Source organism: Stegostoma tigrinum, chromosome 17 (assembly GCF_030684315.1).
Source record: "Stegostoma tigrinum isolate sSteTig4 chromosome 17, sSteTig4.hap1, whole genome shotgun sequence".
NCBI classification, from domain to species: domain Eukaryota; kingdom Metazoa; phylum Chordata; class Chondrichthyes; order Orectolobiformes; family Stegostomatidae; genus Stegostoma; species Stegostoma tigrinum.
The window spans coordinates 1941616-1954123 of NC_081370.1; the positions used below are offsets into that span (position 1 = coordinate 1941616).

Consider the following 12508-nt stretch of genomic DNA (forward strand, 5'->3'; position numbering starts at 1 on the left):
TTTGGGTTTCATCCTCACCTATTATTTACTTCTTACCCCCGTTCCCAACTCTATCTTCTGCACATAAACTGACATTTTCCTAGGTACCATCAGTTCTGAGGAAGGGTCACCAGACCCGAAACATTAACTCTGATTTCTCTTCACAGATGCTGCCAGGCCTGCTGAGCTCTTCCAGCAATTTTTGTATATTTACAGCATTCCAATTTCATTCATTTCTTAGGCAAACTCTTAATCTTCCAGTTACATCTGCAGAATTTCGAGGATTTTAAATAGAAACTTCCAGGGAAAATAAAAACCAATTACCAGGATTTCTGAAACATATTTACTTCATAAGAATTCAATATAGTGCTGTATATCACAGACCTGAAAACACATACTTCAGGTCTTCTCATTCAGCTCCAATCACAATTTCGATGGAACAAGTTGAAATAACATGCAGTAAAAATCACCCATTAGTTTAAACCCTCAAGGATCAATGGTAGATTGCTGCTTAAAATTAGGGACGGAATTAACAAGATTCTGCAGACTAAGAAAACAAATCCACTACCAGTTTCAGGGAGAAACAAGATATTACATTGGCTGCTAAAAATGTAGAAAACCCGTCACTCTTCTTATAATGGGGTGAGGGAGGCAATGGTCTACAGGACATCAATCAGACAGAATGAAGCCAAAGTTAGAATGGTGAGTAGTAATGAGATCATGCTCTAGAGTGAAGCAGCTAGAAAGAGAAAGGCTGTGAATGCAGCAGTTAGGGATGCTGAGAAAGTCAACAAGGGTAAGGTCGAAAAAGTGTTGGTGGCGCATTCAGTGAGGGTGTAGGCAGGTGGTCAGCAGGCAAAGTGTTGAGGCTGGGGAGGTCAGTGAAGGCATGGTAAGACCAAGAGCAGAAGAAATTGGATTCCTTGGAATCAAAGGCCAGCAGGCAAAATTGTAATTGAGCTATGTGAGGGAGGAGCTCTGACGGAGGTGAAAGACTGGCCATGTCAGGGTATACTTTCACAAACAGAAAAAAAATGTAGTGCTATTTAAGTCAAAGCTCTCTAGAGGATTTAAGGGATAGAATGGGATTTAATGCACAAGTGTGAAGTGAATCACTTCATTATGAAAAATAATGAAATATGCTAAAAAGCAAATGATACAACGCAAAAGGAGGCCCAGGAGTAGAAGGACCCAGTGGAAATGTACATAAAACTCTGAAGGTGGCAGGACAATTTGTCAGCACTGTGAATAAAACATACAGTATCCTAAGCTTTTCTTTAAAATAGCAGCAAACTGCAAAAAATCAAAGTCAAATTCAACATGTACAAAACACTAATTCTGGCTCGACTAGTCCAGTTGTTGAGTATCCATTGTGGGTGTCATGCTTAAGGAAAGGTGTGAAAGCTTTAGTGAGAATGCATGAAATATTTAAGAGATTCACTCCAGGGATGAGGAACTTTGAATTCTGAAGATAGGTTGGAGAAGTTGGGACTGTACTCTTTGGCGGAAAAAAGGTTCAGGGAGATTTAACAGAGATATCCAAAATAATGTGGATTCTGAACGGAGTGAACAAGGAGAAAGTATTCCCATTAATATGAAGATCAGGCACGAGAAGCCTCAGATTTAAAACAATGCTTTGTCAAAATCAGCAACGGCACAGGAGGAAAACCTTTTCCATGCAAGAACTTAAAGCCTGGAATGCACTGTTCAAGCGTGATGGAGACAGTTTCAATTGAGGCATTCAGCAGAGAACTGCATTATAATGTATGGGCTATGTGAAGAGGATGCAGAATAGTGGCTCTCCTGCAGACAGCCAGCACTGACATAACAGGCTGAATGCCTCCATCCATGTTGTAACAATTCTGTGGTCTGCATACTGAAATCCCTCATAATTTTGAATTTCTCAGCTCCGAGAAGAGTCACCGTTTTCAATTTCTCTCCAATTATTCAACTCCCTCAGCCTTGATATCAGTCTGCCAAGTACCATCTCATCCTTTTCAGACTACTGATACCTTCCCAAACTGCTGTGTCCAGAAGTCCACACCATATTCTAGCTTAAGCCTAATTAGTGGTTCAGCAAGTTTTCCTTATTGTGTATTCAATATCCCCATTTACCTAGCTAAGTATTCCATATAGCTTTTTATTGCTTTTATCAAGTTGTCCAGCCATCCACATTCCTTCTAATTATTTGCAGTGGCTGGAAATTTGGTTAATTTGATAAGGAGTCCTGTGTAGCTTAGTTTGAATAATACCTGCTACCTTCCAAAATTTCTGAGCATACTTTGCTCCTCTCAAACTAGTACAGAAAGCAACTGCTCAGGCACACTCCAATTTTCAAACCAAAGAATGAAATAATTCAACCAGAGTGTAAGCAAGAACTGCAGATGTTGGAGTCAGAGACAACATGGAATGGAGCTGGAGGAATACACTAGGTCACGCAGCACCAGAGGAGCAGGAAAGTCGATGTTTCAGGTCAGGACCCTTCATCAGACACCAGCATATTTTGTGTTCCAACTCTCCCCAACACATGATATAGTTGTAAATACATTCTGACTCAACAGAAGTATCTGGCTCAATTATAATTTTTGTCGATAAGTTTCTGTTGTTATGATAGGCTACCACAAGTAGTGCAAATTTATAGTTTAAACTTAAGTGGAATATATGGAATGAGATTTGACCTAAAAAATAGGGTGTTAATTCCTAGCATATCAATAGGACAATATCACACTCTACACAACAGATTTCTTGGAACAATGCCAAAGGTATCTTGATCATTCATAATCTGCAAGCATAAATCAAAATATAAAACTATAGTTTTTAATCAATTTCATGCCTTTCAGAAACATTTTGAGATACTTTAACATTCTTGATATAACATTGGCTATCAGGAGGCTCCAGATGCAAGAGTGTTTTAGAGTTGTGTGCTTTCAAGGAGACTTTAATAATATTTGTTGCACATAACTAGAGTTTATTATAAGGGATATTGCAAAGTCAACAATACTTAGTTTAAGAACCATTCTGTCTATAGTGATTACCAGCAAGGTACTAACAGTCTAGGAAGCTTCCTGCATATCTTGATCTCAAAAAAATTTCTAAAAAGTGTGTTACTTCTGTTGTTCTTCCAACAAAAAACTGAAATCACCCAGTTTATTTAAATTCCAGGTATCCTAAAACCCCTGCATTTCTTTCAGTATTCGAGAAATATTTTGAGGAGTAGATGTGCAATTTAGCCTAATGTGGTCCACATGATTAGAGGGTGGAAGGGAAGAGAGTGTGTGAAGAGTGCATACACTCATTGGGGTACTGGGGCGAGTGGAAAGGGTTGTCCATGTAATATTGAGGCTTGGTTCTCATAGGATTAGACAAATATGTATGTGAAATCATTCTCGCGTGAGAGCAACACTGTTTTCTGCTGACTTTATTTTCTGCTTGGTGAACGCAATGGTTGGATAAATTATATTATGGCCATTCAAAAGTTCATACTGTGGAAAATATCGAAGTGATCTGCAATGGTATTTTAAGAATAACTCAAAATTTCATTACTATACTCAGATGGAACTGCTGCCGGATGGACCACTGCCCATTCCTCATCAGCTGGTATTTGAGGTTGTCTCCATCTCCTCATCATGACTTCCTATTTCATCTAATAACATTGAGGTATTACTTTTGATTTAGTTAAAGTAGGCTGCTGTGTATAACCCTTTCATTTCCAAATCTGCATTTCTGTCAAAGAAGATGGGCTAAACAAAAATAACCTCATTCTCTTTGCTGTTATTGCAAGCCAAATTTTCAAAAATTGCACCCAATAAGTGAATTTCCAAATCAATTTCCTGATTCCTAAACACCTTTTCTCCCTGTCCATGTGCCCAATGTCTAGTCACAACAGAATCAGGAAATAATCCAAGATTTTTTTGTAACACTTCTGTTTCTTTCACCTTTTACTGGTTGTTCTCCCACTCTTGGTGAAGTCCATATTTTTGAACTTGCCAGTCATTTCCCAAAATAGAGTCAACTCCATCGATCAGAATTTGTTTCACTCCCCAAACTACCACTTCTCCACTTAACAAGTCACTCTTTACTCCTACTCTGCATAATTGGACAAGTTTGCAACCTCCATGAATATGTCTAACAATATGTTCTTCATTATCAACCCCTCTGAAAGACAATGTTACCATCAACCAGCATCAGTGATTCACTTGCCCAAAAACTGGTTTCAAGGAAATACAAGGAACCCTGTTTGAGATAAAATATTCTGCACATTCAGCAGTTTGAGTTTTCTTATCAATCTTTGAAAAATAATTTGAGGCTGCCAGATCCATCTTTCTCTTCTGAATACATTCCAAGGAAACATATTCTCTTCGTATCACTGCTACAGCTTTAAGAAATGCTTCATTTCCTGATGCCTCCTTATCTGAAGGCCTCTTAGATTTTCTCACTACTGCCATCAGTCTTCTATCTAATTTCCAGTAATTGGCTTTGATACATCCAATCTTATTACAATGAAAATGTATTAATTTCTTTCCACGGCTTTTCAGTTCTAGCCTTTTTCCTTTACAACTTTGATATCTGATTCATCTGCCTGTTCTCTAAAACTAGTGCTTCTTACATCTGTAAATGTTGGAAGTGTAGAATCCTGACAAAGTGGAAACAGGCCATTTGGCCCATTGAATCTGCACCAAGCCTCTCAAGAGCATCCAACCAGCCCTAGCCTCCCGCCTTATATCCCGGTAAGCCAACACGGCTAACCCACCTAACCTGCACATGCCTGCACACAATGGGGCAACTTCTACCACTGCTAATCCATCTAACTTGCACATCTTTGGGCTGTGGGAGGAAACTGGAACGGCTAGTGGGAACCCACATAGATACAGAGAGAACTCCACATGTAAACTCCACACAGCCAGTCACCCAAGGCTGCATTCAAACCCGGGTCGCTGGTGCTGAGGCAACAGTGCTAATTACTGAGCCACCATGCCATCCGCACATTCTATTTTATATTTATTCGATTTCATTTTCTCCAAGCTGTTTAAAGTCCATTTTATGTTCTTTTAATTTCTCTGTCGTTTTGTAGATCAGGTCTTTCCAATTCAATTTCCCACTTTTTTGAGTTTCTCCTCTTTTTTCCATTTCAAATTTCTTAACTCTACCTCCCTGTTTTATTTCTCCCCTCTTGCATTGCCCTCTTTTTTTCCCTCTTTTTCTCAACTTTGAGACTCTATTTTATTTCCTGTCTTTAAGTCCAGTTTTTGTTTTCATTTCTAACTGTATCTTAGCTAATTCCAGCTGTAACATCACAATTTCAGGTTGCCTTTCTTTCAATGTTCCACCTTCAATTTATCTGCTAAGTCCCTCAGTTTTAGTCAAATATTAAATATTCTACAGTTATATCTCCTGCTTGTAGAAAACTTTTAGTCACATTCTAAGCCATCTTCAAATTTTGGGAACTAAGTTTTGCCACAGCACAGGTCCTTCATTTCCAGGACTATTCCTTTACTTTAACAAGAAAGGCACTGATCCCTCATAAACTCTAGAGAATTCAAAGACTCTGGACAATTCTCCAGACTGAAGCCTGGTTTGACAGAATATATCTTGTTTTCGATTTAACTGCATGGTCTCTTTTGTTTTAACAATAAACAGAAGTATATTAAGAAAAGGAATGAAGATAATATAGAATAAACCAAACGTACTTATAACACAAATTCAAAAATCTTTAAGCATAGTGTTTAATCCTGCTAATCCCATAACACTTCTTTATAGGTCAGCAAGAAAAACAACAGCTTTTGTATTGTACTTAAAACACATGTAGCAGGGTAGACTCAGAGGTCTATAGCATGGAAATAGGCCCTTTGGTCCATGCCACTCAGTTTTCACAATTTAAATTAGTCTCATTTGTCTGTGTTTGGTCCATACCCCTCTATACCAATCCCATCCATTTACCTGTCTAAATGTTGCTTAAATGATGAAATTGTATTCACTTCCACCTCCAGTGTACCATTCCAGGCAAGGGGAAAAGCTGTCGGCTGTCTACTTATCAATGCCGCTCATGATTTTATATCTATAAACATCACCCCTCAGTCTCCTATGGTCCGGGGTAAAGGTCCCAGCCGAACTAACCTCTCCTTATAACTCAAACCTTCCAGTCTAGGTAGCATCCGAGTAAATCTTTTCTGCACTCTTTCTAGTTTAAAAACATCCTTTCTATAGTAGGATGATACATATAGTACACTGCATGCAGTACTCCAAACATGGCCTCACCACCATCTTGTACAGCTGTAATAAAATGCTCAAATTCCATATTCAGTGCTTTAACCAATGAAAGCTAGCATGCCGAAAGCTTTCTTCATTGCTCTGTCTAACTGTAGCTCCATTTTCAAGGAGCTATGAACCTACACCGCTAGATCTTTTTGTAGTATAACATTCACCAGCCCCCTACCATTGACTGCACAAGTCCGGCCCTGGTTTGCCTTACCAAAACACGATACCTTGCAGTATCTAATTTGAACAATATCTGCCATTCACAGCCCACTGGCCCAGTTGATCAAGATCTCACTGCATTCCCAGATAACCCAAAAAAACCCCCAAAAAAGTGGTATAGACTGTCTGCTGTACCACCAATCTTGGTGTCATCTGCAAACTTTCTAACCATACTTCCTAAACTCTCATCTAAATCATTTACATAAATGACTGATAAAAGCTGGCCCAGCACCAAACCCAGTGGCACACTGCTGGTCACAGGCCTGCAGTCTGAAAAACAACTCTCTACCATCACCCTCTGTCTTCTACTGGCAAGCCAATTTTGTATCCAATTGGTTAGCTCTCCCTGACTCGTGTGAGATGTGACTTTACTCAACAACTTACCATGCAGTACCTTGTCGAAGGCCTTGCAAAATCTATTGCCCTGCCCTCATCATCTACTTGGTCACCCCTTCAAAAATCTCAATCAAATTTGAGAGACACTATTTCTCACACATAAAGCTGTGTTGATTATCCCAAATGAATCCTTGCCTCTCTAAATGCCTGTAGATCCTGTCTCTCAGAATCGTCTCTAACAACTTATCCACCATGGACATTAGGCTCAGTGGTCTGTAGTTCCCAGGCATTGTGCTGCAGCCCTTCTTAAAATGTAGCACAACACTAGCCACGATCCAAACTTCAAGCTCTTGACCTGTGGCTGTCGAAAATACAAATATCTCTGCCAAGGGCCCCACAATTTACTCCTAGCCTCCCACAAAGTCCTGGGGTACACTTTGTCAGGTCCCAAGCATTTATCCACCTTAATGCATTTTAAGACTTCCAGCATCTCCTCTTATATGCAACACACGTACATCACTCATTTATTACTCACAGTCCCTGTCTCTAATATCTTGACAGATTTAAGACGCTTGTGAGTAATAGATTGGAACTGCAGAGAGCTTCTATGTGGAGCTATTAGACACGAGTTTAAACATACTAAGCTGTATGTAACTGCTTCAGGATTATCTGGTCTGGGATTAACTCTTACTCCAAAGTAATCAATAACCTTCCCTTCTCAGAAGCACTTGTCTATACAGGAAACTTCATTCAAGGTCTTAACAAGGCTGATCCAATTTCAAAGTATACCTAACAACGAAAAGCTATCTACATTATGCTTGTTTCTTTTAAGCTTAAAACAAATTCCACAAATCTGTAACAAAGCTCGAGGAACCAGTATTTGTCTTGCTGGATTGCAAAACAAAGATAACAAAACTCCAACAGTGGTGCATAAAAATCCATCAATCCCAAAACATGATCTCAAAACCGGTTTTAAAAGAAATCACCACGACCACAGTAATACATGCAAGTTAATTACTAACTTCAGACCCACAGGTTACAAACAAAAACTAAAAATCCAAACTTAGAATAATAGGTATTCAAATTATATATGTAAAAAATACCCTTTACATCACATGTCCCTCAAGTCTATTGCATGACTCGATGAACATCTTTTGAAGTCCACGTGCACCATATCAACAGCCTTCCCCACCATCAACTCTGTCTGTTACCTCTTTTAAAAAAAATCCTATTGCCCTCACAGTCAGTCTGTCTCTCCCTGGAATCTAACACCCTCCGTCCTGCACCATCTTTCCAGCCACACTTTCATTTGTCTTATCTTCCCATATCTGTATTCACTTGTACACAGCACTAGAGGTAATATGGAGATCACTACTTTAGAGACGCTACTTGCTAATTTTCTATTATCGCTCTTAATTCTGATTGCGGGACCACCTTCCTCTTCTTACGTAAGCCATTAGTACCAATGTTGATCCTGTTTGCCCTCTTTCAGAGCAACATCCTGTTCTGTGGCTTCTCTGGCCCCAGTACCAGGGAGACAACAAAACATCCTGGAGTTATGTCAACGGTGCAGAAACACTTGCCCATTCCCATAACTAAAGAACCTCCTATCAGAACTGTTCTTCTGCTCTTCCTCCTCGCCTCATGTACAGTTGGGCCGCTTAAGATACCACTGCAATGGTTCTTAGAGCATTTCTTTAAGAATCCATCACTTGCACTGATACTCAGAATGGAAAACCTTAAGTGGGACGTCTGGGAACTGCAGCACTATTTACCTGTTTCTCTTGAACAATCTGGCAGTCATCCATTCCCTGTGTGCCTGCTTGGCCCTAACATGCTATGTGACCATCTGAGTGCACTATTCATGTAGTTCTCTGCCTCTTGGATGCACCTTAGTATCTCTTGTCACTTCTCAAGTTCTGAAATCCAGAGCTCAAGCTTGGACTTACCGAGGTATAATACATGTCTATAACTCCCCACATGCTACATCAGAGGCATTCCACTTAACTAAGCTGCCCTGCCATACCATAACTTACACTATTTAAATTACTTACATCAACTTTAATTAACTAACTTTAACCTTACTTTTGTACTGTTAACTAAAAGCTGGACACCAGTAGAAAATATGCTCTCTCTTGTCAATTTGTGACTTGGTGACTGTCTTGGGTTCCTCTTCTTCCCCCCGTCTTCTTTAACTGTTGACTGTCTTTTGGTCCTTCTCTTTCCATCCCTAAATCTTCAGCTGATCTGGTACCAATTTTTAGGAATTCCCTCCTTACACTTGTATCTTTCAACCACATACTTCTCCTTTAATATACTGCTCAAAATCTACCTCTTTGACAAAGCATTAAGCAACCTGATGCACTATCTTTTTATATGATTCGGTGTCATACTTTACTTTATAATACTCCTATGAAGCACCTCGAGAGGTTTTATTATATTATAGGTGCTTGTTGTTGGATAATGGGTAAGAGCAGGGTGACAGGACTAACGAATATCTCATTCACAGAATAACCACTTCAGTCTATTAGGACCTGTACCAGTTCTGTGATCTACAGTGGACAATTAAATAACTAACAGGAAGAGAAGGGTCATGAACATCCCACTTCATTGATAACAGAGCCCAGCATAAGGCTAAAATAATAAGATTGAAGTGTTTGGTACTACTTGTTTTTAATGGGATATGGGCATTGTTGGTTAGGCAGCATTTATTGCCCATCCCTCGTTGCCCAGAGGGCAGTTAAGAGTCAAACACATTGCTGTGGGTCTGGAGTCACATGTCGGCCTGACCAGGTAAGGGTGGCAGTTTCCTTCTGTAAAGCAAATTAGTGAACCAGATTTTTTTTCCATCAATTGCCAATGGACCCATGGCCATCATCAGACTCTTAATTCAAGATTTTTTTTTTAAAATTGAACTCAAATGCCACCATGTGCCATGGCGGGATTTGAACCTGTGTCCCCAGAACTTTACCTGGGTTTCTGGATTAATAGTTCAGCAATAATAGCATTAGGCCATTGATTTGCTCCTGTAAATAAAACTGCTCTGCTGATAGTCCAACTCCAGTTCCTCAAGATCTCCACTGTCTTGCATAACCTTTCACAGCCACGTAACATCCAAATTCACTTTACAATCAATGAAATAATTTTGCCTCATTGTAAGTTGGAAGAGTGACAACAGTTCAAACGTATAATATCTAGCTGTAGTTGAAATTCATATGGCTGAGTTCATACAGTGAGTTCAGCAAAGTTTGTTTTTCTGCATATAATCCAATTTCTCACCACTAAGAATATGTAATTGCTTAGACAGACAAGCAAGTCAACCAATACATTAAAACATGCTGCTGCCAGAGATGGCACCTGCAGTTTTATCTGTTGGCAACAAGGCATCAAACCACCAACAGATTACGACTTACCCTCATTGAAGTTTCTCCACCATGGGGTTGCTGCAATCGGAAGACTTGTGCCACCATATGTTCAGTGGATGGGTGCAGTAGGATGCGCCGGGAGGCCAGGCCAACCATTACGTACTTGCCCATTGGAGACAAACTGACAGAAATAGCATTTGGGCCTGCAGGTAGGAATTAAATATAAGGCTTAGTTTTCCAGTGATTAGTCTTTCAAGCAATTATTACACAAGGGCAGACAGTGTTATCATTCTTGAGCTGGTTCTCTGGAATAACCCATAAGATGGACCTTGAAATGAATTAATGTTTTATTTTGGATAGAAGTCTGTTAAAACACAGTTCACCTACACAAAAGCAATGTATTAAAACAATAGCCTACGTAAAACATATATACTGGTTATAGCATTAAGTTAGGGAAGCCTCATGAATGCTTTAGCAACAGGAATTAGAAATTGTACATTTGTTCCACTGCAACCTGCCAATAATGATGTTCTAAGAAACCTCACCCCAACACATCCAATCCTGCCTTGTAGCTCAAATTCTCAAGTTCTGGCACCAATCTCCTCCAAAGTGAGTGTAGCTTTTCTGTAATGGTAGGAATAGAATTATTTTTGGGAATGTATACTGATCCTTAAGGTATGCGAGGATCTGAAATACAGAACTAAAAGCTGAACGAACTGTGGATGCTGAACAAAATCAGAAGTTGCTGGAAAATTTCAGCGGGTCTTGTAGCATCTGTGAAGAAAATATCAGAGTTAACATTTTGGGTCTGGTGACCCAGTCCTGAGGAAGGCTCACCTGACCCAAAATGTTAACTCTGAAACTTTCTTCACAGATGTTGTCAGACTGGCTGGGCTTTTTCAGCAACTTCTGATTTTAGCCCTGATTTACAGCATCCACAGTTCTTTTGGCTTTTAGTTCTATATTCCAGATTCTCAGGCTCCAATCAATATACATTTCCAAAAACAATTCTACTCCTGTCTGGGCATTCTGGATTAAAAAGGGTTTATCACGATTTTGAAGGGAGATGTGTTTTGTTTTGGAAATGCAAGTCAGACGTGTAATGCGAGCAGTAGCTCACCTGCTAACTTCCGAAAAGTCAAGTGACGTTGGAATGGAGATAAGCAATGCTTTTAGGGGAGTTAGGAGATTAGGTCACAGAGTCATATAGCACATAAATAGGCCCTTTGGTCCAACTAGTCCATGTTGGCCACGTCCCCAACCCAGCTAGTCTCACTTGCCTGTGTTTGGCCCATATTCCCTCCAAACCTTTCTAATTTACATACTTATCCAAATGTTGTATCTGTACCTGCATACACCACTTTCTCTGGCAGTTCTTTCCACACACAAACAACTCTGTCTAAAATGAAAAGCTGCCCATCATGTCCTTTTTAAACCGTTATCCTCTCAATTTCACAACATGCCCCTTGGTTTTGAACTCCCCTACCCTAGGGAAAAGACCTTTGCTGTTCATCTTTTCAATGTCTTCCATGATTTTATAAGCTTCTGTAAGGTGGCCCCTCAACCTCTTCAGCTCCAGTGGAAAAAAAGTTTCAACCTATCCAGTCTAACTCAAACCTCTATTTCTGGCAATATCCTGGTAAATGTTTTCTGAATCCTCTCCAATTTAACAAATTCCTTCCGAGAACAGGGAGACCAGAACTGCACACAGTCCTCCAGAAGAGGCATCAACATGTCCTGTACAACCTCAACATGATGTCCCAATTCCTATACTCAATGGTCTGAGCACTGGAGGCAAGCATGCTAAATGCTTTCTTAACTGCCCTGTCTCTATGTGACACAAATTCAAACATATTATGTACCCGAGCCCCTAGGTCTCTCTGTTCTACATTACCCAGGGCGCTAACATTAATTGTATAAGTCCCACCTTTTTAAAACGTAATACTTCACATTCATCCAAATTAAACTCCATCTGCCACTCATCAGTCCATTGACCCAACTGATCAAGATCTCTGAAATTTTAAATAACGTTATTCACTGTCAACTATACCATCAATTTTGGTATCACCTGCAAACTTACTAAGCATACCTCCAAATTTCTCATCCAAATTGATTACATAAATGACAATAGTGGATCCAGCACCAATCCCTGTGGAACGCCGTCGATCACAGGCCTCCAGTCTGAAATACAACCCTCTATTACTACTCGCTGTCTGCACCCATCAAGCCGATTTTGTAGCCAACTGGCAAGCACTCCCTGAATGCCATGTGATTTTACTAATTAGTCTACCACGCAGAACATTGTTAAAGGCTTGACTACTGCCCTCATCAGTCTTTTGGTTATTTCCTCAAAA

The 12508-nt window shown here is 39.8% G+C and overlaps 1 protein-coding gene across 5 annotated transcripts in view; it reads right to left on the reverse strand.

The window, feature by feature from the left end:
- The window catches only part of LOC125459423 (activating molecule in BECN1-regulated autophagy protein 1-like), a 331981-nt gene that overhangs the window by 106547 nt on the left and 212926 nt on the right, over nucleotides 1–12508 (reverse strand). For all 5 annotated transcript variants that reach the window (XM_048545862.2, XM_048545859.2, XM_048545863.2 and 2 more), the window contains one exon: nucleotides 10203–10357. In XM_048545862.2, coding sequence (XP_048401819.1) covers nucleotides 10203–10357 — 155 coding nt within the window. The remainder of the gene's footprint in view (nucleotides 1–10202; nucleotides 10358–12508) is intronic.